Raw genomic sequence first — 27,956 nt, 5'->3', positions numbered from 1 at the left:
GTTTTGGTGGGTGATTCAAATTCCTTCTGAAATAGGGTCCAGATGCGAGGAAGGGCTCCAACCAATGCAAAATATAGCCTGGCTACTGATTAAAAGAAACTTAAAATGAAGTTTCAAACCATACAGCAGAGGGGACAGATGACAAGTGTGGAAGGTCCCGCAGGGGAAGAGGATCTAACGGGGGAGAAGTCATAAAAAACGTCAAAAAAGGGCTGGACTCAACATCAGTACACTCAGTAGGAAACCGTGAGTAACTGCCTCGACAGCTAAACCTCCTTTAATCTGGAAACATAACAGTGGGCAAGAGCAAGTGAGTGTGTCCTGTGGCAGAAAAGCGAAATGACTCATGGGCTCCAGTGGTTACTATGGAGTTGTTTACACATTGCTTTGTGATTGAAAAATAGAGCAAAAAAATCTAAAGAACTCGCCCAAAATTAACTAAATAAGAGGAGGTTTGCGCGAGCTGGCAGCACAGAGGAATAACTCAGCAGGTAAAGGAGGTTTCCAGAAGTCCAAAGGACTCAGGGATGAACCCACCAAACAACCCCACGGCTTCTCCTGGTGCCGGGTGGGTAGAATGTGGCAAGTGTGATACTGAGGTTTAGGACTTTTTTTTAAGGGTTCTGGGAGCAACATGAGGAATAATAGACCAGGAAATCCAACTCCTGTATTGAACAAACTGCTCAGACTTCTAAAGACCAGGAATCACAGAGATAACAAATAGCTGAAGAGCATCAATGTGGCTTTTGCCAAGGGCAGTCCCACCTGGCATATGCCAAGGCTCTTTGAAATCCATAGCATGGAGCTGCAGGATGAGATGATCTGGTATTAGTAGCCATTAACTGGGGAATTTATAAATTAATACTTTGTGAAAGAATCCCACACTAATGTGTTAATTGGTGGAGCTGCCTGGTGCAGGACACTGCAGATACTAAATTCTGGATGGACTCAGAAAGGAATCAGCCAAGTGAACGGCAGCAAAATGCCCTTGGAGCCACAGAGGGAGCCACAAACCTGTGGAGGTACAAGAGGTATTCCTGGACACGTGGTGTGTGTCTGCCATTTCCACACAGGCTTTGCAAGGCATGCAGAATTGGCTACTGCTCCAGACAAACCGCTAATTGATGGGTTGAGTCTAGGAGCACCCAAGGAAGGGGCTGTCCCCACCGCAGCACACAAGGGCGATGCCTCCACCTGAGAAACAGTGACATTGCAGCAGCCAAGCGCTGCAGCCTGTGGCTGAGTGGCAGAAACCAGCACAGCGTGTCCCTGATGTCAGCTGCCCCGGGCCGTGAGCTGGCACCCGAGAGGATCGGAAGGAACTGGAACTGCGCTCAGCACAGCCAGTTTGCTTTCGGCACGCACAGGCAGATAACGATGGGCCCACGCGTCCTCTGCGGTATAAAAATGCTGCTATTGGGAAAACAGAAATAGCGCTTCCTATCTCTCTCCACTTTGCCTGTCTTATCGGTGGGGAGGCTCTCGGTTTGCAGGGTAGCAACACCCACTCCCAAATTGGGGCTGTTTGCACAGAAAGGCAGGAGGGAAGCAAGGAATTCCTTCCTGCCAGGAGCCCTGGAAGTGGTGCTGGGTCCGGGCCAGCATCCACCCTCCGCACCCGCATCTCTACTCCCTTTGGTCTCTCCAAAGGTCACTCTCTATTAGTCACTGCAGCTTTTTGTTGAGGAAATACCAGCAGTGATGTCCTGTTCCATGTGAGCTGGGCTGTGGCCTCTGCCAAGCAACTACAATGGACCCTACGGCCCCAGCAAGTCTCCGAGAAACCTCTGGAGGAACAACCAGACAGGCTCCAAGTGCCTGGAGCCGGGTTGTCTGTGCGCACTCAGCATCCTCTGGGCAGGGGGTGGCACAGAGGGAAGGAGAGATGCACTCAATAGGGCAAAACTGCATCTAAAACTTTTATGTTCTGAGAATATGTGGATGCACCACAGTGAAGCACAGGGCCAGAAAAAGCATTTCTGCTGTCCCTGAAGTCAGCTGCCTCCTGGGGACTCCAGCATCGAGCTGGATGCACAGTGTGATGCCACAGCAGGCGAGGACAAACAGAATCAAAGAATCCCAGAATGTGAGGGGTTGGAAGGAACCTCGAAAGCTCATCCAGTGCAATCCCCCCATGGAGCAGGAACACCCAGATGAGGTTACACAGGAAGGTGTCCAGGCGGGTTGGAATGTCTGCAGAGAAGGAGACTCCACAACCTCCCTGGGCAGCCTGGGCCAGGCTCTGCCACCCTCACCAGGAAGAAGTTTCTTCTCATATATCTAAGTGGAACCTCCTGTGTTCCAATTTGAACCCATTACCCCTCGTCCTACCATTGGCTGTCACTGAGAAGAGCCTGGCTCCATCCTCCTGACACTCATCCTTTAGATATCTGTAAACATTAATGAGTCACCCCTCAGTCTCCTCTTGTCCAGCTCCAGAGCCCCAGCTCCCTCAGCCTTTCCTCACACGGGAGATGCTCCACTCCCTTCAGCATCTTTGTTGCCCTGCGCTGGACTCTCTCCAGCAGTTCCCTGTCCTGCTGGAACTGAGGGGCCACAACTGGACACAATATTCCAGATGTGGTCTCCCCAGGGCAGAGTAGAGGGGCAGGAGAACCTCTCTGACCTACTGACCACCCCCTTCTAACCCACCCCAGGTACCATTGGCTTCCTGGCCACAAGGGCCCAGTGCTGGCTCATGGTCACCCTGCTGTCCCCAGGACCCCCAGGTCCCTTTCCCCTACACTGCTCTCTAATAGGTCATTCCCCAATTTATACTGGAAGCCTTGGTTGTTCCTACCCAGATGCAAGACTCTACACTTGCCCTCAGGGAACAGGTCCCCGCTGCAGCCAAAGAGTGATGGAGCAGCTCATCCTGAGGATGCACGGGAAAGACAGGGCCCAAAGCAGCAATGTCCCCATGGCCCGCTCTGTCCCCAAGACACTCTGCTCAAGAAACAGCCTAAGAGTGGATTCCTGAGGCTTGTCCAAAAAAGCACATTCAGAGAATTTCCCTGTTCAGCGGCAACTCCCACTTCCCGCTTCGCAGGAAACTCCAGCAGAGGCGAGTAAAACTCCAACCAGACTCACACCCAACTGAGGAAGCGATAAGAAATTTGGTTCTGATCCATGTTGCGGAGAAACGCAATAAAATGCCAGTTTCTCGCAAGCCAAAAGTCTGAATGTTTGCCAAGAGGCTAAAAATAAGCCAAAGAGCGCTATATTTAAATACACATACTAATAAATGCCTCTGTCCTTGATTAAATAAACTGCAACTTCCAGACAAGCACTCTCTATTTTCCAGCAGTTTGGGGGGGAGCTTTGGCAGCAGGAGAATAAATATGAAGTCCCAAAACTTTCAACACGTTTTAAAACAACTACCTGGTGGCTGGAGCTGTGCCGGAGTCAGTGCCGTCTCTCCGAAAGCAGCGGCAAACTGGGTCTTCTCGCACCGGAGCAGAAATTATTTGTGTTCCATCGCACCGTACGGGCCAGATGCTGCTTTTGTTCATCCCTGTGTGGCTGCAGAAGCACCTTTACTTCAGTATTTCACTGAATTTGTTTACCTTTACAAGTAACCTCTGTTAAAACTACAGTGCAAGAACATAGTATATAGAGCTCAGCCATGAATCACAGAAGGGATATCTGGTCTGGTTAGACAAAGCATTATTTTAATTTCAAGGTTTTATAAATACATATTTACAAAAAGAAGGTATCAATCCAAAGAGTTAAACAAATGTACAGCTCCCAAGTATTGCTACAGTACAGGGAGAAAAATCGTGTTAACGCAATCCCACAATTTACAATACCCATTATTCAAAAAGAAACCACATTCTTAATTTAAAACACCTCATCTGAAGTTTACAACATCCGCCGCTGCGAAAGCACAATCTGCCTTGGACAGAATTACACGACAAGAAGGAACTGACCCCTCTCATACAGCTTTTCATGCAAAACACACTGCTTTCTGCCATCTAAGCGAACACTGCCAGCCATCATTTCACCATCCTACAAAGGGTTTTTTTGCAGCCCCGAGGCTCCTTGGGGAGGACAGCACGCTGCAGGGATTAAAGAAATGTAAAACCCCACCGGTCCCATTCCCTGTGACCCTGTGCTGATGGGCTGGTGAGGAAACTCCAGATCACATCACCCTGCAGCGCCGGGGCCAACGAAAATCCCACGGCACCAAACACGTGGCACCGCACGGTGCTGAGGCAACGCCGACAGCATCGCTTTACCAGCATCAGCCCGATGACTGATTCACTCTGCCTCTGAAATTGTGCCTGCAACCTTCCTCCTAAGCTGCTTTTACTCTTGTTACGCTCTCCATACAGTCACAGACCTACAGGTAAGGGACCTTCTGTAAATCCAGGGGTTTATGGTGTTACCAAGACTCCAAGAATGCTTCAGATAGATAAACGACCGGAGCTGCAGTTGCAACGAGATTTCAGCCATCTGTGGAATTACTTCGCTGCAACCACCTCAGCGCCGGTCACACCGAGGAATGAGAGATGTGCAGCCAAAAGAGTGTGATCTGAACTCCATATTAACAGCAAGGACCTCCAAGAACAAAACGCAGCAAAGTTCACAACTGAAACTATTTGAGGTACCAACTGCTGGAGGAGTTGGGGGAGTTCTTGGGTAACAAGGCTCGGCTTGTGCACGGTTTGTCTGGAGAAGAATGGCAAGCCATTTTCTCTTAATTCATCCAGAAGTTATAAACCTGTATGAGAGCCACCTAGGTTATTTTTTAATTCGAAGTTTAGGCAAATTAATTCTAATTAATCAAACTAAAAAAAGGACTTAAATACAAACTGCTAGTGGAAAACTGAATACAAACTGCTAAGAGTGTTAGCCTGAAGTCTTGCACAATTTATTTACTTGTTTTAATTCACACCTCACGTATGCAGCTCCCAAATCTCAAGGTCAGAGCAATATTCTCTGTTGTCTACTACTGTGAATCTGGTCTGGCTTGAGGCTTCCACCACACTCAGGATGTTGTTTGGTCCTCTTTAGCCACAGCCTGCAGAAGACAAAAAAGAAAAATAAAAGAAAAAGGATTAGAGGAGAACTATGTGACTGATTGCCATGATTTTGGGGCAAGACACTCATTTCTGCCAGATACTGAGACTGGTCTGGGCTGTTGGTTAAGCACAGCGGTAAAAGCATTTGGAAGCAAATCTGGCTCCAGAGAAGCACAATCCCAGCACCGAGTGCCAGGAGCAGCGGTTCATCAGTGCTGGAGCTTCTGATCACACTAATGACAAGAATTCCAGCAAACATTTGTGAACTCGTGGCAGCCAAACCACCTGTCCCCAGAGCTGTCTGTGTAATACAGCGAGCGACAGTCAGCAAAACCAGTAACGCAAATGATAAATGACAGCCTGGACCCCTGGAAGGACAATATCCCAGCGCTGGGGCAGAAAAGGATCAGTTGAGAAGAGCTGGTTGGAAGTGAGAAAGAGCACAAAAGGCAGTGGCAGCCCTTTTGGTTCAGAGCTAGCACTGAGCACCAGGACCAAGGCAACATCCCTCCACACATACAGTTTTGTGGCCAGCACACCCCAAAGAGGAAGCAGGGCAACTAAAGGAGTAAATTAGCGATGTGTTATCCAAGAGCAGCAGTTCATCAAGAACCACTCCACTCTGTCGCCACATTCACTGCGTTCCTTATTTCCAATATACCAGCCATATTCCAGGAACTTCTGTGGCTCCCATTCATGGCACCAGCAAACAGTATGAGCTCACGACACGCTGCAAATGGAACTCGATGGCAATAATTAGCAAGTTACTCTGTGACTTTCCTAAGGAGGCTCAAATTCACAAGGAAATAAGGTGTGGAAGAGTCCCACTGCAGAACTCTCAATAACTTTTTTGGTCTTTCCTTTCATGCCTAAGCAGGAAGGATGTTTATAGACAGGAAGAAAAAAGGAAAGGTTTCCAAAACTCCGGGCATCTTACCTGCCGCAGGAACTGCTTCCCGAGATAGCTGGTTGCCATGCTTGTCAGGTTCTTTCTGCTGCCAACTTTACATCTGATATAGCCATAAAGGTTGGCTCCCTGGAGCGCCACTCCCATCACCACCACTGCCTAAGACACAGGAAAACAAAGTCACTAATTTACACCGCCATGTCTGTAACACCCAGGATCTGTCACTAGCTTGAGGGAATCCACTCACCAGCCACTTCACTTTGAAAGAAAAGAGAGCGCTGAAAGCAAATATCACCCAGATAATCGGACAGGTGATTAGACCTAACCAGAAAATTCGGGACTCTGCTTCTGATGAGGTTTTACTCCCTTGTGCTGATACCTAGAAACAGAAAGGACATGGAGATTAACATCCTGCTCCACTCTATCGATCACATCATTAAAAACAGCCCAGAATCTACAAGCCCCCTGTGTTTTGCCTCCATGCACTGGGTGCTTTGGACATCAATTTCTCCACCACATAAAGATCTTTCTGCAACAGAAGACATTTCCATTTAAAGGACGCTTTTGTCTATTTTCTGTCAGAAGCAGTGGAGGCAAAAGCACAAAATCCTCTTGCAACACTTGGGGCTAAAAGGTTCAGTGTGGGAAACACGACATTTACATGGTTCAGGTACAAAGCTTAGAAACAGACAAACCTGTAACATTTTCTACTTCCAAATCACTGCACAATCAGAATCTCACTACTCCTAGCACCGGCAGAACTAAATATTGATACTCCTGGGCATCAAAGTGAAGTAATTTTTTATTTACACACATGGAGGTCTGATTCACACCACACTATTGATTTTATAAAGTCTTTACAAACCAGAAGATCCCAAGCAAGCACTCACTTCTTCTTGTAACAGCTAAAAGTCTGGATTGGGTTAACAATTTATGGGTAAAATTACAGCATCACCAGCAGTTCTGCTGCCTTCCCCCCCCCCAGTATGTTCTAGCTTTTCTAAACTAGCACCGTTTTGAGAAAAAATGTGCCTGTAGTGAGGGAACAAGCTCAGCTGGAGAAGGGTTTAAATTCAAGTCCCTGCACCACTGCAAACCTCTCAGGTGCCCCAGGAAACCGTCGCTCCAGATCTGGATGCCACCAGCTTGACACAGAGGTAAGAGAGAGGGACCAGAGGGTGACACCAAGGTGTCTGACAGACTGGACACTAGAGAGGTGGCCGCAGCTGGCAGGAACACAAACACAAAGCAACAGCCATGACCAACACTATGTGTTTCCTCCTACTTCCCCTTGTTTTCTACAGGAGATAAAAGCTACGTCAGCTGTTTCAAGTTCACACCAGAAAACTTATAGGTTACTGATGTGACACAGGAACCTTTACGGCATTTTATGTGGAACTTTCAGGTTACTGACATTAAGCCAGATCAATACATCATGAGAATTTTTAAATAATACAACAACTAAAAAGCTCATTCTGCTTACAGAGGAAACAAGCCTATGGTTACAGATCCGTGGCTGGGAGTAAATGTCTACATCATGCAATTTACCCTCATAAGCAGAGCTACTAATTAACAGGTGTTTCATAAAGCAGAAACAAACTAAAAAAGAAGAAATTTACCTTCCTGGCTTCAAACACCCAGTGACTTTTACCATCATCATCCACCTGGTTCCACCAACGAAGACCAACCATCAGTCGCCCTGTGACATTCTGAAATAGAAGAAAAGCAATGAGCTTTAAATCTTCTGCTCAAAGAAATGATTTGACAAAGTTCAGCTGTTTGGGTGGCTGTTTTCGACGGTGCTCGCTTGCCTCACATTTGGGAAAACCAGATTACATGGCTCTTATAGCCACAATAATCTCTTTTCTGATAAGTCCAGTACAATACAAATTACTGTAATAATGTAAAGTGAGGAATATTTCTGGCGATTCAAAAGTGATCCAATAACAAAGACTGTGCTACCTTAAAAGAAAATCTAATATATGTTCTCCATTTGATTTTCAAAAAGAAGTCAGGTACATAGAGATTTAAGAGTTATTTATGATTTCATTAACACTTCACAATACATGATGGGACTTGGGGGTATCATTTTTTTGGAAAGGCACAAAGAAGTTACTTTTTTTTGTGACACAAATTATCACTCTCTTCAATTATTCTTATACAGTCAGACAAAAATAACAAAAAGCGTAAAAGGAACTTACCTTTACAGCCCAAAAGTCACACGACAAGAGGAGGATAATTGTCACCATGCAGGCAATAAAGCTGCTAGTTAAGAGCTCACAGAGTAGATAGACAACTATCGCACTGACTCGGAAGAATAAGTGGAAAAATGACGCCACTGGATGCCTGGAATGAAGTACAGGACAGTCACAGCTCTTTCAGACAACACTGAAGCAACTTCAGAGAAATGACATTGCCGAGGCCACCTCCTGCCAACTCACAGGATAAAGATCAACACCATAACACAAACCCGGTGTGCAACAAACTGCTGAAAATATGGGAAATAAACCAAATAGAAGCTCATCATAAGGACAACACATTCCACATGCAGTGATATCCCACGAGCAGACAGAATTTGAGGGGGAAGGTGACACGGAGTTTTATCTGATGTTCGTTGTAATGCACCTTTTATAGGGCAAATTTTAAAAGGTTCTGACAGAGGAAACAGCTCAGAAGGAAATAACACATTTCTCCAACTCCGCAGCCTTGCCCTTCCTTCTGATTTTTGCTGTTTCCAGGTCAGAAACGTGCGGCACAGAGCCAGGGTCGGCACAGCACCTGTGTATGGACACTGCTCTGTGGCGGAACTTTGGGCAGAACAAGGAAGGAGGCGGCTGGAGCAGGACACGGCAGACAGCGGGGCAGCGCCAAACACACTTGGGAACAAGGACCAGGGGAAAGAGAACAGACTTGCCCAGAACCAGCACTCAACACGGTGAGAAGCCCGTCACACAGAGGTGTTGTGTCAGCGCAGATCCCTTACGCACAGGAACACGAACACAAATTAAATGTGAGGGCATCTGAGGCAGGGAGGAACAGACCTACAAATCGCAACTGAGCTCTGGAACTGGCACTTGCAGTTATCTAGAGGTTACTCTCTGTTACGTCTAAGAAAATAAAGAAAGAATCTGCCATTCCCTATTTTGATGTAATACAGCAATCCTTCCCTCCTCAGCCTTCTGCCTAGAACTCGTCTAGAAACGCCCTCTATGGCCACTGACCTTATTTTTGACTTTTTTGATCTCCTGGGTATGTTATCATCCGCATCAAAGAGAGACACATCCTCAATGTCATCATTGCTGTCCTAAAGCGAGGAGCAGATGCAAAGAGTTATATGAGAAACAAAGAATCTGCTTTCAACTTCAAGCAGGGCCAGTTTTGATTAACTAGAATATTGCAAAGGCACCTTAAAATAGATTTGGGAAGAATATGAAGATTTAATTATATACAACAGAAAAAAAATGCAGTAATTGGATTCTGTTCTCTTCTATGTTATGATTTGTGCTTTGTGAATCAACACAAACTTGGTGTGAGTCCAAAGCTCCTCTCTGCACCCAGGCAGTGAACGCCACGGCCCAGACTGGGGTCCTTTAATCTTCACTCCTCTTAGCGAACTCGTTCCCCGGTACAAAAGCTGCTCCTGTGTCACACAACAGCTTCACCGCCGCATTCCAGCGAATTCCCGGCTGATGGGCTCAGAACCGACCGTTTTACAGCCGGGCCACATCTCCCGTGCGGGCCCTGCAGAACCATGACGCCAACAGCAGCGGTCCCACCGGGTGCCCCCAGCCCGGGCCCCTCTTCCCTAACGCCTGCCGGCCGGTATGTCCCAGAGCGGCGTTACCAACACCGAACAGCCACGGCCCACGCGTTTTCAATGTGGCCGGGATGGGTTCCGAGCGGGCCCGGCGGCGGGCGCGGCCCCCAGCGCAGCGGCAGCGCGGCCGCAGGCCTGTGACGGCAAAGAGCGCCTGTTACCCCGCACCCCCCGACCCACACGGAGCCCGCGGCGGCCCCGCTCCCGCCAGCCCGGCCCCGCTCCCGGGCCTCACCTGCCGGAGCATGGCGGCAGCGCCCTCACTTCCGCCTGCCGCGCCACGTCACCGCCGCGGACCAATCCCGGCACGCACCGCGGTGAAGTCACGGGGCGGAGCGAGGCCGCGCAGGGGGACGGCGGTCGCCGCTGGGCACGCGCTGGGAGCGGCCCCGGGGCCCCGCGGTGAGCGCGGCTGTGTGAGCCCTGCACGCAATACCGCCGTGACACCAGGTGTCTGTCCTGGATGCTGAGGCTTGGAAGCTGGAGTACACATCGTCCAGGGGATACGTGCCCGTTCTGGGCTTGGAGAGCCAGGCAGAGGACGTCCCACGGATGCACAGGGGAACTGGGCACTAAAAACCATCACAGTGTGGCTCCCTGCTGGGATAGACAGTGTGCAGGCCACATGCCACAGGTCCTCCCTGTGCTGGTGTGTGCTGACACACAAGTGCACACACACACACACACACACACATGTTCTCCACATCTCAGCTGTGGCTGCTGTGAAGGCCTCCAGCATCCTGGCTGGTACCAGCACTGGTGTGGCCAGCAGGCCCAGGGCAGTGACCATCCCTGTGCTGGGTGCTGGGGAGGCCAAACCTCAAATCTTGGGGTCAGTTTTGTGGCCCTCACGCCAAGAAATTCCTTGAGGTGCTGGAGCGAGTGGAGAGAAGGGAACGGAGCTGGTGAGGGGCTGGAGCACAAGTGTGATGGGAGCGGCTGAGGGACCTGGGGGTTCAGCTGGAGAACAGGAGCTGAGGGGAGACCTTCTGATCTCTGAACTGCCTGAAAGGAGCTTGGAGCCAGGGGGGTCGGGCTCTGCTCCCCAGGAACAAGCGCCAGGAGCAGAGGAAACGGCCTCAAGTTGCACCAGAGGAGGTTGAGGGTGGATCTGGGGAACTGCTTAACAGCAAAGGTTGTCAGCCATTGGGACACCAACCCCTCTGGCTGCCATTTTCCCCAGCAGCTCCCTTGAGCCTTATTCTGGGGAACACAGCACAGAAACCCAGCAGTGTCAGCAGGAAAGGTTGCTGGGGTTAGGGATTTGGGGCCCTTGAGGAAAACTGGATTTTCCCCGTGGTTTTTGCTGCCAGGCTGTGCAGCGGTTTGGGTTTTTTCCTCCAAGACCCGGTTCCTGGAGGGCTGGGATGGCAAAGGAGTTGCTGCCTTTAACAGGAACAAATGCAGGTCAGCTTCTAGCTCTGCAAAAACACATCCTGGGGCAGTATAGAAGGGAAAGGCTCAATGAAAGGAGCACTGAATACTTGATCTGGGTTCATTTAATGATTTTTCCAAGGAAGGATAAGCCCAGCCCTTCCAGCCAGCGCAGAGCTGAGCACCTCGAGGGGAGGCCCAGCCCTAGTAAATGCTGTAGGTGGGCTCCTTGGTCCGGAGAAGGGCAGAAGGACGGACGGGATGCTGACAGACGTGAAGTGTTGTATGGTGCTTTCTTCAGGGGCTCCAAGAGGATCTTCTCCTTTTCTCAGTAATCATCCCCCTGAGAAGAGAGGAAGGATGTGTGGGATGGATCCCAGGCAGTGCCACAGACACAGGGTCACAGTCCAGGGTGTTGCTCATCAACAACAGAAGCATCCCAAAGCCTCCCTCGTGCCATGTCCCCCGTGAAGGGGACCCCTCCCCGTGCTCCTCCAGAGCCCAGAGCCTCGCAGTCTGAGCAAGACCCATGGGGGAAGCCTCCAAGAGCGTCCCTGCCTGGGGAAAGACCCAGCGGGGACCTGACGGCACAGGATGGGGACACCACAAAGCCAGGGCAAACGGGCTTTAACTCACCTGCCTCTCCCCTCCTGCCCCCTCCGGGCACTGCCCTGCCTCAGAGAGCTCCGCTGAGCCCCTGCAGAGGATGCGGAGGCCAACTCACACCTGAGGTTTATATACAGGGGCACTAAACCAGCCCCCAGGACCATCCCAAGCCTCCGGAGACCCAGGTACAAGCGCAGCTGCCCCCCCGCAAGTCCCTTTCCACCCACAGAGCGTGGAAGCCTCACCCAGGGTGCTGGAGAGACCCTCAGTCGGAGCACCGAGGTCCTGGGCTGCGGTCAGCGGTGTCACAGGGCGGTCGGGCAGCTCCTCGCGGGGCTGTTCACTCCATCTCCTCTGGTGAGCCGTGCTCAGCCGCTGCTGCGCGGTCTCTGGGAGAAAGGCAGGGAGAGAAGCTGTCAGAAAAGCTTCAGGCCTTGGGCTGAACCAAAGATGGCCAAAGCAGGCTGAGTGAGCATTTGGGGCTGAGCAGAGCACAGCGCACACAGAAGTGCTGGGAGCTGCAGAGCATGACCAACATTTCATTTTCAAGAGCTGGACAAATCACCTTGGGTTTGACCCCAGTGCGATGCCAAGACCCGCCAAAGGGTACTCAGCATCTCCTTGGATGCACTTAGCAGAATTTGGACCCACACAAGAGCGCTGTCCAAACAACTCAACTAAAACCTTGTGAGAAGAACATTGTTAATATATTTACAAAGACCAGTATTAGTGCTGGATGTCCTCCGGGGGCAGAAGCACTAACTGCGGCACCACGGGAAGAGGAGGAATATATGTGTCCCAGGCAGAACACAGCAAAGGACAGGGGTGAGGGGACACTTCCCTGATGCAGACACTGCTGCTGCTGCAGAACCTGCTCCTCGTGTGGCCGCTTTGTGTGCAGAGCAACAGCCCCCAGTTCTGCAGGTCGCTGCACAAGTTCTCCATGTTCTCGATGAAGACCCAACGACCTTGGTCAAATGATTTCTGCCCTCAAATACTGACTACATTATACCAGGTCAAATGTCCAGTTTCTGCCACCACTGCATGTTGGTTTTCACATCAAATCTCCAGCAATGTGAATTATGTCTGGAAAACAATCTTAATATGATAAATATGGTACAAATGAGAACAATTAGAAAAGGAAATGTAGCAGGACAACATTAGCAACTAGATTTCTCCAAACTCCCTAGAAAAGGCGGTTTGCTGGTGTTAACAGAGACCTTCTCAGGTTGGCCAGAAGCATCCCCTGCCCAGCTAGTAAAGCTGCAAAAGTATCTAAAGCTTTGTTAAATGAGACCATACCCCGATTTGGGGTCCCCGCTCTGCTGTCCTCTGACAGAGGACAGGTAAGTTCAAGCCACAGCAGCTTCTACTGGATCTTTAGGCATTAAAGAGCATAATCTTTCAGAGTCACTGAGATCAACGCTGAGAGAACTGGAAAGCGGTAGGTCCTACTGGTTCCAACGTCTGTTTCTTATCTGCTGCTTTCTTCACTCTTGAACAGTGAATCCAGGCGGGTTGTTCTTTAATCTTGATGGCGGTAAAGGCCGTCAGCAACAGCTGGAGCAGTCCATTCCACTTCTCTTCTCAAGGCTGACATGAAAAAGCTTTCACAGAAACTTCATCTATTGGCTTGAAAGAAAAGACTTCAGTTTTCCTTGGCTCGAGGCTTCCGTCTCATTCTGAGCAGCGCTAAAGGTAGTGCTGGATTCTACTTCCAGTTAGCTTCCTGGCAAATTCTGTTTATGGGCTGTTCCATAAAGTGACTCATTTTCTTTTCTACCTGCCCACTTGCTTAAGGCTTGTAGGGAGTCTGCAACTGCGAATCGATCTCTAATGCTTTACTGACTTGCGGCACTACCTGTGCAACAAAACGGGGCCCCCTAGCAGAGGACATCACAGCGGGTACCCCAAGTCGGGGTACGGTCTCATTTAACAAAGCTTTAGTTACTGTTCTAGCGTTACTAGTTGGGCAGGGGAATGCTTCTGGCCAACCTGAGAAGGTCTCTGTTAATGCACTGCAAGGTAGGGTTTACTGATGCTGGTTCGAGGAGGCAGCCATCCGGGCTCAGAGACATCACTCTCATTGCTCTCTCTGTCTTTCCAGCAGCTCGTCTCGCAGTATCAGCTGCCAGTTTATTTCCAGTTTCCTGATCAGTGTCTCCTTCTTGATGCTCCTTGAAATGCATGATGGCAACTTTTCTAGTAACAGCACAGCTTCCGCCAACTGGAGTATCTCATTTAATCTGTTCTTGTGCTGTTAATAAACTTGGTCCTTTTCAAATGCTCCATGGGCACGCACCACTCCCAAAGCACACTTGGAATCTGTCCAAATATTAATCTTCTTCTCTTTGGATAATTCTAAAGCTCGTGTGTGCGCAGCTGTCCGGGCAGAAGTCCCAGGAGGCAAAGGTTTGGCTTCGATTACCTCGTGGGTAGTTGTTAGGGCATCCCCAGCTCTATGTACTCCTTGCTTTACAAAGCTGCTTCCAGCGGAGAACCAGGAGTCTTCAGCGTCTTCCAGCGGCTGTTCCTTTAAATCCCGTCTGCTGGAGGAAACAGCTCCCACTGTTTCCAAGCAATCCTGGACCACAGGCTCTGAAACAGACCCACTGAGGAAAGGGGCTGCAGTGACAATGTTGGTAGCGACAATATTCACATCGTCTAGGTCCACCAGTACTGCCCGGTATTCAGGAATCTTGAGGCAGATAACCCATGGGTACCTTTTTGTTCCAGTACGGCTGGGACTGTATGGGACACTTTCTGTCCCATGGTGAACTCAGGAGCTTCCTGTACAGCGAGTCCAAGAGCTGCCACAGCTCCACGACATCCAGGCCAGCCTTGGCTCACTTCATCTGATTGCTTAGGGAAGCAGCAGCCGCTCGGTTCTGAGCTCTTAGTTGCTGTGCCAGAACACGCAGAGCAATGCTTTGCCTTTCGTGTGAGCATAACTCCAATGGCTTGGTGATATCTGGGAGACCCAGGCTCTTTGTTGAGTTGTGCAAATGCCCTCAGATGCTTCTCTTGTCCAATTCAACTTGGAAGTCCTTTTGTTTCACGGTTCATAGAAAGGCTTTACTCAAAGTCCATCATTATAAACTCAAAGTCTGCACCAAGGTGTCATTCTAAGAAACGCCCGGAGCTCTTTTACCGCTGCAGGTTCTGGTGTCCGGCAAACAGCTTCTTGTCGCTCCATCCCCAGCTCTGGTGCTCTCCGGAGATCTCGAATCCCAGATAAGTCACTTGGCACTGGATCAGCTGGGCTTTCTGTTGGGAAGCTCGATACCCACTGCATCTCACCCAATTTAGCAAACTTGCAGTGCATTGCACATGGTCTTCTTTGGTTTCTGTGGCTGTTCTTCTATCTTGAATGTCACTTCACCTTGTTTGAATGTTATTATAGCTTGCAATTGTTTTCCTAAGTCTTGTCTCCGTAACGGTTTTGGAGACTCAGGCATAGGTAAGAACTTAGGAATTGCATTTTGTCACTTCACCTTGTTTGAATGTTATTATTGCTTGCAACTGTTTTCCTAAGTCTTGTCTCCGTAACGGTTTTGGAGACCCAAACGTAGATAAGAACTTAGGAATTCCATTTTGTCACTTCACCTTGTTTGAATGTTATTATTGCTTGCAATTGTTTTCCTAAGGCTCGTCTCCGTAACGGTTTTGGAGATCTGGACATAGATAAGAACTTAGGAATTGCATTTTGTTTTCCAGTTTCTGTTGGATTGGCTGATGAAGAAAGCTTTGTCTCCTTGGCCAGTAGCTCCCATAACAGGTACAAAATCTTCATCTAATGGTATCAATTCCTGATTCAAAACCAAATCAAATGTTCCAGTCTCAACTAAAATCTCAGATTCTTTTCCATGTTTTCCTCTTCTTTCTGCACAGTTTCACCAGCTCGGAAGCTGAAGGCACATCATCTTCAATTCCACGCCCTGTGGGGACACGCAGTCTTCTATCTCACCCTCCCCTCTCATCAGGGGAGTTTTCTGTCTTATTCTACATGCTGAACAACATGGTTTCAGCTTCTCCTGAGCTTTATTCTGCTCCCTTTTTAACGTGAACACAGCTGGATCCTGGGGTGGCAAGTTAATACCACATTCTGCCTGCCACTCTGTTTTTGCAAAGTGGAAAACATATCAGCTTCCATCACTTGACTGCACTTGCCTTCTCTCTTCAAGAAGAATGTTAACGAGGCATCATTCAGAGTTTCATTCAGAGGCCACTTTTCCTCATCATTTAATTTATACAATGGTGACTGATTATGTCAGCAAGGTTTCTCTATTCACATTATCACCAGGTGGTTCCCCAATCTCTTTCCTGTGAGCTAACATAAGGTTAGTATGAAGTGAGTTATAACGGATGAGTTTCTTACTATTAATTACTAGTCAAATATAAGCTAAGCTCTGCTTCTAAACAACGTGTTCCTTAATATTCTGATCTCTTTGTCAGGCAGAAGGATTTAAAACTTGAAAAATATCCTCTCGTTTTGCAGCTGGTTAGAAAGCATTTAGCACGTCATGGGTTAATGATGGGTACGTCTTTGTAACTTTACCAGAGTCCACATTAATTTAGCGGCTTCTCTTCATCCAGAGAAGGGAGGACGGTCGGGACGCGGGCAGAGGTGAAGTGTCCAAGCGAACTCCTGCAGTCCTTGAGGCCTCTAACGCGTACCCACAGTCTCACATCCGATGTTATTACAAGTCATGTCAGAAGCAGAGCTGACAGAATGGACACTGGGGCAGAGCCTGATTAAAGGGTCTTGAAAGTAATGGGAGGCCGGAGAATGGAGGACAGATTGACTACTTGCACAGGTGGAGATGCTTTCCTCAGGGCCCCTGTTAAAGCATGTGTATACTCAATGGTATCGTCCACAGAACGGGAGGAGGATGGAGGGGTTGTTGACAGCCGTGAAATGTTGTATCGTAATTTCTTCAGGTTCTCCAAGAAGATTCTCTGCGTCTCTAACTCTTTGTTCCCCTGAGAAGAGAGGAAGGATGTGTGGGATGGATCCCAGAAAGTGCCACAGAAACAGGGTCACAATCCAAGGTGTTGCTCACCAACAAGAGAAGCATCCCAAAGCCTCCCTCGTGCCATGTCCCCCGTGAAGGGGACCCCTCCCTGTGCTCCTCCAGAGCCCAGAACCTCGCAGCCTGAGCAAGACCCATGGGGGAAGCCTCCAAGAGCGTCCCTGCCTGGGGAAAGACCCAGCGGGGACCCGACGGCACAGAATGGGGACACCACAAAGCCAGAGTCCAGCAGAGCCGGCGTCTCCCACCCAGGGACGGGCTGAGCAGAGGGCAACCCCTCCGAGCCAAGGACGATGTCCATCTCGGGTTGGACGTGGAGCCAGCCTGAGACAAGCTGCGAGCATCCCCCTCTCCTTGTCTCTGGTGTCACTGCTCTGGCTGCCTGCGGCTTCTTCGAGCCCACCCGGCCCAGCCCAGGGCTCAGCCATGATCTCAGGAGACCCCCCAGCTCTCAGGGCCCCATCGGGTTCCGCCAGCCCAGCTCCCCCAGCGGCTCCGCAGCCCCTTCCAGCCCCGCTCTCCCCCCACCTCACCTGCTGGGCCTGGAACTTCAGCAGCTGCATCTGGGCACTGAACATGGAAGATACGGAGGCCTTTTCCTGCTTCAGCTGCTCCTGATCCTGCTTCAGCTGCTGCAGCTGCTGCTTCAGCTGCTCTGGCTGCTGCTTCATCTGCTCCAGCTGTTGCTTCATCTGCTCCTGTTGCTGATTCATCTGCTCCTGCAACTGCTTCAGCTGCTCCTTCTCCTGCCTCAGCTGCTCCTTCTCCTGCCTCAGCTGCTCCTTCTCCTGCCTCAGCTGCTCCTCCCGCTGCTTCAGCTGCTCCTCCTGCTGCTGCAGGACCTGCAGCTTGTCCCAGAACTCGGACTGCATCCTGCGTGCCTCCCCCAGGGCTCGCTCCCCCTCTGCATGCTTCTGGGCCAAGAGCTGCAAGGCAGAGCGGGTGGGGAGGTTGGGGACAGGGACCCTCGCTGCCCTGCGCTGGGGCTCCTCTGGGCGTCCCCTTGTTCCCCTCCCGGCACAGGATTCACAACTTCAGGAGGGGTGTGAGACCCTGGCTTGTGCTGAGGGCCCATGCACGGCTGCGAACCGTGGCACAGATGCTCCACATACCTCCTTTGTGCTTCTAATCATCTCCTGCTGCTTCTGGACAGGTTGCACGGCCCCGATCACCTTCTCCTTCTCCAGCCGCATTTCCTGCCAGGCCTCGTCCAGCCTCTGCCTGTCTCTCGCCAGCTGCTCCTCCTTGGCTTTCAGCTCCTGGCGCTGGATCTTCAGCTCTGCCCGCTCCTAGGGTGGGCATGGGGGAAACTGATGCATCACCTGCCCCATCCTGGACACCATCTCCCGTCTTCCCAAGGGGAGGCAGAGCCCCTGTTGAGCTCCTCGTGTGGCCGCTTTGGGTGCAGAGCAACAGTCCCCGGTGCTCCAGCACAGCCCTCACCCACCCACCCGCCTGTGGGGAGCAGGGCTGGCAGAGCTGGGACCGGACACACACACACACTCCTTGCCCAGAACGGATGGAGCCCCTCACCGTGCTGCACACCCTCAAACACGCTCACCACACGGCAGTTCCTCGGCACTGGAAATACCCAGCCTGAGTGGTCCTTTGCCACCCTGGCAGCCCTGAAAAATGCAGCTCTGCCACACTGTCTGTGCCACATGTCCCCTCTGGACAGCCCCGCGGAGAGCAGAACCGGCTCTAGACACATCCCCATGGCACAGGGAGGTTTTGCCTCACCCACCGTGGGGGTTTCCTCTCCCCAGACTCACAACAGAGGCGGCTGCGCCTGCTCTGGCTGCCCAAACTCCTCACGGGTAACGGGGAGAGACAGAGGCAACTGACGCTTCAGTCAGCAGCTGAAAGGCGCTGGTGGAGCCTGTTCCTGGGACACCCCCATTCTCACCACCCTGAGTGACATCTCTGTCACAAGCAGGCAGCGCTGAACGTCTCCCCGCTGAGCAGGACCCACCCGTGAGCCTGCCAGATGCTGCAGGGCCAGACGCCATTCACGGGCTCCAGGCCAGGGACCTCCAGTGGGCCAGAGAAACGCCCCGGACCCAGCCAGGAGCCTGGCCCGGGCAGAGGACACAGCGTGGGCTCACCTGCTCCAGCAGCCAAGTCTGCTCGCCCAGCCTGGCCTGCGTGTTGGCCACCAGCTCCTGGACACGGCTCTGCTCCTCCTCCATGCTCCTCCTGCACACGTTCTGCAGGTCACTGGAGAACTTCTCCATCCTCTCAATGATGCTGTCCAGAGACCTGTGCAGAGGAGCCAGGGGAGGGTCACCCTGGGGGACACACTTTGTCTCACTGTGAAGGAGAGGGGGACGTGTGCCGGGCCATGGGCCGGGCAGCCCTGCCCCGAACCTCTCGGGATCAGAGCAGAGCAGTAGGAAGATGCAGCTGCTGTTTCAGGGAGCAAGGACAGATCCTAAACAACAGCTCAGCATCCCTGGGGGCAGCGGGTGGGAGAGAGGATGGCCCCTGTTCCTCCCGTGCTCCGGGCCTGGTTCCCCAGAGGTCAGGGAACACCGCGGCCAGGGATCAACGTGGGGACACGACACCGGCTGTCGGTACCTCATGTGTGAAATGGTGCCGGTCAGCACATCCATCTCTCTCTCTTTCAGCCACTTGATGTGCTGGAGCTGCTCCTCGTGTTTCTTGCGCAGTTCCTCGACATTCTCCCTGCAGGACATGGGGAAGGAGCCCACCACGGGCTGTTACAAACTGGTGCTCCCCGTGACGGGCACCATGCAAGAGGCTCAGTCGTGGGGCTGAGAACCAGGTCCCAGGAGCTGAGCTGGCAGGCTGGTCTGTCACGGGGCATCCCACGGACTGCCATCCCCATCTGGGATGGACCACATCTGGGGGTTATGGGCTTCTCTACCAAAACCAGACTTCTTATTGACCCAAACTGTGTGGACATCAGCAACTCACTGTTCTGAATAAAAGGGATCTGGGGGAGGGAAAACATGGGTTTCAGCATCTTTCAAAATGCAATGCATTCCCTCGGAATGACGTCTCCAGCCAGATCTCCCTGTCTCTGCCTGCAAAGCAAATCCCCACTCCAAAAGCCACTGGGCTGCCCTCAACCCAGCGCTTCTGGACTCTCCATTCTCCTTCCACCGTTTCCCCAAACTGTTCCCTGGTTCCTTCACCCAGACCGGGGGCACCGGCACCACGTGCCGCTCGTGCCGCTCTCACCTCTGCAGCTCCCGCAGCTGCTGCAGCTCCAGCCGGTGCTGCTCCCGCAGCTGCTGCAGCTCCAGCCGGTGCTGTGCCAGCAGCTCTGCCCGATCCCGCGCCGTGTCCTGCCGCTCCTGCCGCAGCTGAGCCACCAGCTGCTCGTTCTGCCGCCGCAGCATCTCCACCTGCTGCTCATAGTTGTCCTTCATTACGTTCACTGAGGTCCTGCCGGGAGAGAGCCCGTAAGGGGTCACGGCACCGAACGAGTGTTGCTTTCCTTGCAGCACGCGGCACTGTGCACCCAAAGGGCACATGGGGATTTAGCAGCAGATCGGTGTTGCTGTGTGCGTGGGGAAACTGAGGCAGGGGCAGCTTCGCTCTATGCATTCTGAGCCCTGAACCCTCTGCTGCTGCCCAGTGCGGTGCCCTGCTTGGGGACGTGCTGGCAAAGGGACAGACCCCTCTGCTTGTCACCCACTCAGGGCTGGATTTGGGACGCGCCCCAGCACTGTCCCCCCAGGGGAGATGGACGGGGCTGTGGGCAAGGACCTGCCGGAGGAGGGGAGCACAGGCCAGAGCCCGGTACCTGTGGCTGCTCTCCTGGACATCCAGGTGCTCCTGGTGCTGCCGCTGGGCACTCTCCAATAACACTTTCTGCTGCGCCCGCTCCTCCTCCAGCATCCGGACCTGCCGGGCACCCAGGAGAAGGTTCCTGTGCTGCCCCGGGGACAGAACCCCCACAGCAGCACTCGGTGGCCGTTGTTGGCATCTCTGCACAGGGAGGTTCCTCCTCTCTCCCATCACCCTGATGCTGTTTGGAGCAGACCTGGCCCCTTCTCCTCCCCCTGGGTCACCCATGGCCCCCATCCAGCAGGCGCTGGGGCTCACCTGGCTCTCCAGCTCTGCCACACGGGCCTGGGCGCTCAGCAGCTCTGCCCGACAGTCCGATGCTGCTGGGGAGGCGGCCAGCTGGCTGCAAGCAAAAAGCACCCAAAGTGGTCAAGCCGAGGAGGCCACGAAAGACAAGATCCCTCCCCAACACCAGTTCCTGCCTCGCAGGTGAAGCCTCCGTTCCGCTCGCCTGCGGCAGGATTCAGCCTTTTGGCTGCCGAGGGAGCAGAGACGCCAACAGCTCCGTCCCTGGTGCTCCCCTGGCTGCATGAGCCCCCTTCCCCGGGCACCCCCAGCTCGCACCCCCTGCCCACCGCTCCAGGCACTGGGGCTGCAATTCCCTTCTGAGCCCCATTGGGACGGCACAAGTCTGAACCTGCCGAGGGGAACGGGACTGCGGGCTGGATCAGCGGGACAAAGACCCGCGGCATTACCCCAACTGGATACGAGAAAGTACTTAACACGAATTGGGTCAGTCTGAGGCAAGCGCTGCTGAGAGCTGCTGCTGCAGCAGCCACACGTGGAGCAGACGGCAGCGCTGCGGCCATTGACCGGGCCTTTACCTGCCAGGAGAGCGGGGACCCGGCCCTTCGCCCGCGGTCTCTGAGGGCTCGGCCATTGTGTCTTGGGCCTCCGAGGGTTCGTTCTTTTTCTCTTGGGCCTCCGAGGGCTCGGCCTTTTTCTCCTCAGTCTCTGAGGGCTTGGCTTTCTTCTCCTGGGTCTCCGTGGGCTCGGCCTTTGTCTCCTGTGCCTTGGCCTGTTCTTCGGCTCTCCTGCGAGCCAAGGCATCGATCAGCCAGTCCATTGGGTCGGGTTTAGGTGCTGCCTCCTCTGCAGCCCCGAGCTGGCTGGCGGGGTCCATGAAATCCTCATCCTCCCAGCCCAGCCAGTCGTCTCCGGCCCTTCTCCTCCGCACGGGGTTCCGTCTGCGGGGAGGACGAGGTGTGGAGCGGGGCTCTGGGTTTGTTTCGCTGCTGCTGTTGGCAGAAAACCTGAGGAAGGAGAAGCAGTTGCAGGCCTGCCTGCCAGGGGACCCGGGGACCTGCCTGCTCCCCCGCAGGGACAGCGACGCTCCAGACACACGCACAGCACCGTACCTCACCAACTGCCCCATCGCCGGCTGGACCGCGGGCCTGGAGCCCATCGAGGGCTTGTACTCCCCGAAGACAAGCTCCTTCTTGTCCCCGCGCTCTTCCTCCTCTGTTCAGACAAGGAGCCTTGAGTCAGCGCCCAGAGGAGCAGCTGCTGCAAAGACACCAGCCCTCCCCTCCTCCTCCTCCCCCTGCCAGGCTGCCTCGAGGGCAGAGCACAACACTTGTGCATGAGCCGCCTTCCCGCGCTGACCCAGAGCCCCTGGACCACCCTGCTCACCCGACAGAAAGGGCATTTCCCCTGCAAGGCCACGAGAAATCAAGCTCGCTAGCCCAAGCCAATGCTGTCACCTCTGCAGACCTGCCCAACGTCCCTGGCTGCGCTCACCTGCCTGCTTCTGGGACTTTTTATCCACTTTGAACTCCCTATGCTCTCCCGTACCTGGCTTTTCCAGGACTTTGGCCGCGGAGCCTCGTCCGAACAAGTCGTCCAGCGTGGAGCGCGCTGGCCGGAGCTCCTCTCTGTGGGGACACGGTGGCAGATGGTTTCTCGCAGAGGCAGGGCTGTCCCTCCTCACACAGCCTGGCCAGGCTGCTCTGGCTCTTCTCTGCCAAACCAGCTGCTCTTGCCCCTTGCTGGGACCCACGGGCAGAAGCTCCAGCATCCCCCCCCAGCACGGTGGCACCAGCTCAACGCGCAGCCCACCCCCTGCGTTACTGCCACCACCTCATCACTGCCCTTACTCTTTTTTTTGGCCTTTGCCACGTCTCAGCACATCCAACAGGTCGTCGTCTTCAGCATCTTCGAACATCGACGTCTTCCTCCTCTGGACCGGGGCCACGGTGCGCAGGGGCGTCTGGCGTGGGGGCAGCTCTGGGGATGAGATGGCACATGGGAGGAGGTTTGAGCAGGGTGGGGTTTGGTTTTTAAACAACAAGAGATCAAAGCAGCCCTGCCTGCTCTTCTCTCCCTGGACCATTTACAAAGTCCTTTTTTAATGTCTTTTCCATGACTGAACCTCACAGCAAGTGACAAAGCGGCAACGCGCCACTGCCTGCCCTGTGCCCCTGCAGCCACTGCTGGGACATGGCTGGGGGTCACTGACACTGGGGTTTCCAGCTCTGGCAACACCAGGAGCTTCTTGAGCTTTGCAAGTTTCCAATCGGATCGTTCCTGCCCCTCTTCACCCAAAGCCCCTGCTCTACCAACACACCCTGGCCCTTGCCACAACCCACCGGCTGCTACTGGTGTCCAGAGTGGATTTATGGGGGGAAAGGGCCATTTGAGGGGACTATCAGACCCATGAGCATCCCCACTGCAGGAACAAGAGGGGCGAGTGCCTGTAACACAGCCCAGTGCAGCCGGGACCCACCCAGACGTGCCCCCGCTGGGCTTTGCGGTGGACTGGGGATGCTACAGCCACCCAAATCCTGACCCCGAAAACTCGTTCTCCTTTGGCACCGTGCACAACAGGCCGGGTGAGGCCCAAGGGAAGATCTGAGCCTCCCTTCCCGGAAAGGAAAGGCCAGTTCTGTAACCTGGGGCACTCCCTGAGCTGTGGCACAACCAACTCCGTTATCAAGCTTCTCTAGGAATGACCACACTGCTTAATCAGAGATGGGACTGGGTGGCTTTCCATTTCATCAGCTGGGACCTCACACACACTCAGCCAGGCTGCCGATTCCTTTCCTACAAGGAGGAGGCATCCAGCAACCTGCTTACCTTTCCTGCTGCTCTGTTCTGCTGTTGTCTCAGAGCTGCGCTCAGTGCCACGTTTCACGGGCATCTTCTGTGGGCCAGAACTGGGTTTCGATGTCCCCAGGAAATCCCAGTCCCAGTCGTCCTTGTCCTGGAAAGCAAGAGGATGAGGACGGGCACAGGGCGAGCGCTGCGGATGCCTCAGCACTGCTTCTCCCTTGGGAGGCTGGTGCTGGGGCCGCGGCTGCAGTGCACGGGGGCTGAGACGGGGGGGATTTTGGTACTTGAAACGCTCTGAGCCCTGAGTCCTGTGCTGAGATCCTGCTGCTGCCTCTGGGAGAAGCGTCAGGAACACCCATGGCCATTGCTTTGGCTGAGGGCTCTTCCTACGACGCTGGAGCCGAAGCGCACCCAGGAAGGCCGGGCTGCAGCAGCGGGTGCTGCCGGGCTCTGCTCCATCCTCGGTACCTGGAAGCCCGTCTCCCACCAGCCACCCACTCCCCTCTCCCGGCTTTTTGCCCCTGCCAGTGATGCCAGACACCTCAGCCCCAGCCCTCAGGACATCCAGGTTCTCTCCCCACATCAGGGCTCACCCCTGCAGCTGCCTTGTCCTCTCCAGGGACATTGCAAACCTCCGCAGGCAACCTGTCGGGGCAGAGAGTGAGTGTAGAAGCTGAGGACGGGGCAGGTCAGGAGGACGTGGGGAGCACGCAGAGATCTGAAAGGCACTCACTCCTTGGTGACCCGCATGCTGGTCTTCAAGGCTCTCCCACCGGCTGTACAACGGGGTTCAACTGGAAACATACAGGGAGAGATCAGGATGATGGACACGGGCATAGCCCCGGCCTGGGCGCTCCACGGGGGGATTTGTCGGCTTCTCAAGGACCACAGAGGCTTTTAATCATGGACAAACTTCCCTTCGCCTCCCCAGACCGACGGCCAACCTACTGAGTGGCCTCTGGCTCTGGGAACCCGGCTCTCCCCTCTGCTCCCCGCTGCCTCCCCCTCACAACTGGAGCCCCTCGCGCATCAAGGGCTGTTGCACCAGCAGCTCCTGCTCCCAGGAAGGGAGGACCAGGACCACGATGCTGCCCTTGCAGCTGCAGAGAAGCTTCATTTTACCATCATATCTCCAAAGGTCCTCAAGGGTGTCATCCATAGAGCCTGAAACAAGACAAAGTCAAGGTGCTGAGGCAGGTGAGCTCATCGAGCTGGTGCAGAGAAGCTCCCAGTGTCAAGGGCAGCAAGAGGCCTCTAAACCAGCAGTTAGGGAGCAGGGGAGGGGAAGAACTGAAATAAATGCATATATTCTCCCCCAGATTTGGGAAAACCTACAACCACAGAATATAGGAACCCAGGAAGTAAATCCCTTTGATTGGAGAGGCAGGTGAATATCTTTGGGTCAGGAATGACACGATGCCCTGAGCTGCACCTTCCACACACAGATGGTGACCATTGCGGTAGCCAGGGCTGCCACCTCATCCCAGTGTCCCCCTCCTCCACCCCAGGCGTTCCCAGCAGACCAAAGCACCTACGCACAGCGAAAGGAGACCAGGCCAGTGTACTTACCACTTAAACCTCTCTTGGCTTGCGTAGCCTGTGGAGAAAGACATATTCCCTCATTAGAAAACCAAGCGAGCCTGAGCTGGACTTTGTTAGCACGCTCAAGCCAGAGGCAGGTTTCTCCCGAGAACCCAGCAGCACCAGCAACGCCCTCGTCCCGCCCGCGCTGCTTGGGAAATGGCAGCTGAAAGCCCGGGGGAGCAGCGAGATGTGACCCCTTCAGTGACACCAGGGGGCTCAGCCCCTCCTGCCTGCCAGCTGGGCAGAAGCCCCCAGCCCTCGGGACGGCTCGTGCCTCCCAACCAGTGCCAGGGCAGCACTGGGCATTTCCCGGGCCTGCCTGAGCACCCATCACACTCACCATCGCAAGAGCCGGGCTTTCCCTTGCTCAAGACGGTCTCTCCGCAGATTCCTCCGATGTCAACCACCAGGGGGGGACCGAAGATCCTTGGTCGCGTCCACACGCCGACCTGCAGGGACAGGAGGATTTCCCCACTTGCTGTTCAACCTACGTCCCTCTGCCGCCCCCCCGGCTGGCTCCCTGCTGCTCGGACCTCTCCAAGCCCCCCAAAAACCAGGCTCCAGCTCAGCCTTAAACACACCCGGAATCACAGAACTATTCTGGTTGGAAAAGACCCTCGAGATCATTGAGTCCAACCATAAACCTCACACTACCAAGTCCACCACTACCTGTGCCCAACCCCTCCAGGGATGGTGACTCCAGCACTGCCCTGGGCAGCCTGTTCCAATGCCCCACAGCCCTTTGGGGGAGAAATTGTTCCCCAGATCCAACCTCAACCTCCCCTGGCGCAACTTGAGGCCGTTTCCTCTCATCCCATCGCTTGTTCCTGGGGAGCAGAGCCCGACCCCCCTGGCTCCAAGCTCCTTTCAGGCAGTTCAGAGATCAGAAGGTCTCCCCCCAGGTCCCTCAGCCGCTCCCATCACACTTGTGCTCCAGCCCCTCACCAGCTCTCTTGCTCTTCTCTGCACACTCTCCAGCAGCTCAAGGCGTCAACCGAAGTCTCCAAACGCACAAGTCGCCGGGATGAACAGCACCTCCCGCGATGCTGCAGGACGGAGCAGCCGCCGCGGCACCAACCGCAGCGACCGCACCAACCGCACAAACGGCACCGACCGCACCGGCCGCACCAACCGCCGCCGCTCCGCGTCCCGTGGCCGCGACACGGGGCGCCCTCGCGCCCAAGGCCCCCAGCGCGCGCGGGGCTGGTGGCCATGGCCGCCTCGTCCCGGGCCCCGGGCTCACGGCAGCCCCGGCCCCGCCCGCAGCGGCCCCGCCCGGCCCTTCCCGGCCCGGCCCGGCCCGGCCCTTCTCTCGCCGGTGCTGGGAAATGGAGTCCCCAGCGGGCCCGGGGCTCGGCTGCCCCCGGGGGAGTTTCAAACCTCTTTGGAAAGCCCACACGCCTCTTGGCTTAAAACACTGAAACCTTCTGCATGGGCTTTGTCAAGGCTGCTGTCTAAGTGTGTGTCTACTTCAGTGCAGAGCAGCTGCTAAGCCTGGAGAGAACTATGGAATTTCACTTCGGCTGGAGAAGTCCCACACTGTCAAAATAAACTCACATAGCTGGAAAGGTCCCCGAGCTCGTCCATCTTCTCCCGTGTTTGCTCTGCCTGATTTCAGAGTGGGAAAACAGTGTCCTTTCCTTCTGGGTGTCTCCGTACCGCCTGTCAGGCACCTGGCAGGATGCAGAGCCACCTTCAAGACGCTGATTTAGGCAAGATGGCCCAGAACACCCAGCAGCAGCTCTTCCTTCAGTTTTCTCCTCGGTGCTTTTCTGCCATGCCCAGGAGGGGGTGCTCTCAGACAACTTAAAACGGGCTTTGGACACCCTAATAAAAACAACCACCACGAACTCCAGGGTGCACTGAAAAAAGCCCCGAGACGGCCTCTGCGGAGCTGCCACGGTCTGGAGCTGCTGGTGCCCCCCAGCTGGGATGTTGCCTCTTCCCCATGAGGGTGGATGGGAACTGCTCATCCTCCAGATGATCAGGAATTTCAGTCCGGTCATTGGACATGGCGAATGCTTATCAAACACCAAAGAACTGGGTACGGCCCAAACCCCTCTCCAATCTCTGTTTTCCCACCAGACGCTGTGGGGTTTGCAAAGGGACCTGCCCAGTACCTGGCATCACAGCCCCGACACACTCCTGTCTGCCTGCTGCTGGCAACAAACCCTCCCCGGAGTGACCCCAACCTGGCCTGAGCCCGGGAAGCCTCATCCTGACACCGAATGTTGGGGATTTGTCCCATCCAGCCCCTGCAGAACCACACAGCCCCATGGACAACAGGACCAGGGCAGTGACTGACCCATGGACTGGGTACTGGGGAAGCCAAACCTCAAATACTTGGGGCAGTTTTGGGCCCCTCATGCCAAGAAATTCCTTGAGGTGCTGGAGCGAGTGGAGAGAAGAGAAAGGAGCTGGTGAGGGGCTGGAGCACAAGTGTGATGGGAGCGGATGAGGGACCTGGGGGTTCAGCTGGAGAACAGGAGCTGAGGGGAGACCTTCTGATCTCTGAACTGCCTGAAAGGAGCTTGGAGCCAGGGGGGTCGGGCTCTGCTCCCCAGGAACAAGCGCCAGGAGCAGAGGAAACGGCCTCAAGTTGCACCAGAGGAGGTTGAGGTTGGATCTGGGGAACTGCTTAACAGCAAAGGTTGTCACGCATTGGGACACCAACCCCTCTGGCTGCCATTTTCCCCAGCAGCTCCCTTGAGCCTTATTCTGGGGAACACAGCACAGAAACCCAG

The 27,956-nt window shown here is 54.1% G+C and overlaps 2 protein-coding genes across 4 annotated transcripts; both read right to left on the bottom strand.

Moving 5' to 3' along the window:
* Positions 1-3,649: 3,649 nt before the first annotated feature.
* Positions 3,650-10,068, bottom strand: LOC102095508 (Golgi apparatus membrane protein TVP23 homolog B). 2 transcript variants are annotated; one of them, XM_065034587.1, is made up of 7 exons: positions 9,984-10,068; positions 9,153-9,235; positions 8,133-8,277; positions 7,551-7,640; positions 6,179-6,310; positions 5,962-6,090; positions 3,650-5,023 (listed from the first exon to the last, which is right to left on the bottom strand). In XM_065034587.1, exons 1-7 carry the CDS (start codon positions 9,993-9,995, stop codon positions 4,991-4,993), a joined length of 624 nt encoding a protein of 207 aa, XP_064890659.1. In that variant the 5' UTR covers positions 9,996-10,068; the 3' UTR covers positions 3,650-4,990. The 2 variants fall into 2 exon arrangements, with proteins under 2 accessions (XP_064890659.1, XP_013222654.1); XM_013367200.3 differs by lacking the exon at positions 9,984-10,068 and adding an exon at positions 9,338-9,924.
* Positions 10,069-11,229: 1,161 nt separating this feature from the next.
* LOC110359342 (fas-binding factor 1 homolog) lies at positions 11,230-27,900 on the bottom strand. 2 transcript variants are annotated; one of them, XR_010467000.1, is made up of 19 exons: positions 26,158-27,900; positions 25,553-25,661; positions 25,198-25,225; positions 24,751-24,792; positions 24,362-24,422; positions 23,653-24,273; positions 22,674-22,803; positions 22,372-22,451; positions 21,936-22,038; positions 21,402-21,830; positions 20,836-20,920; positions 20,534-20,634; positions 19,966-20,172; positions 19,339-19,446; positions 18,867-19,020; positions 17,874-18,050; positions 17,295-17,687; positions 11,974-12,117; positions 11,230-11,465 (listed from the first exon to the last, which is right to left on the bottom strand). XR_010467000.1 is itself a non-coding variant. In XM_065034560.1 (18 exons), the coding sequence occupies exons 6-18, from the start codon at positions 24,209-24,211 to the stop codon at positions 16,484-16,486; spliced, it is 2,754 nt and encodes a 917-aa protein (XP_064890632.1). In that variant the 5' UTR covers positions 24,212-24,273; positions 24,362-24,422; positions 24,751-24,792; positions 25,198-25,225; positions 25,553-25,661; positions 26,158-27,900; the 3' UTR covers positions 13,038-16,483. The 2 variants fall into 2 exon arrangements, 1 of the variants encoding a protein (XP_064890632.1); XM_065034560.1 differs by lacking the exons at positions 11,230-11,465; positions 11,974-12,117 and adding an exon at positions 13,038-16,711.
* Between the last annotated feature and the right edge of the window lie 56 nt (positions 27,901-27,956).

The sequence above is a fragment of the Columba livia genome, chromosome 18, assembly GCF_036013475.1.
Source record: "Columba livia isolate bColLiv1 breed racing homer chromosome 18, bColLiv1.pat.W.v2, whole genome shotgun sequence".
NCBI classification, from domain to species: Eukaryota; Metazoa; Chordata; class Aves; order Columbiformes; family Columbidae; genus Columba; species Columba livia.
This window is presented reverse-complemented; position numbering and strand designations above follow the sequence as displayed.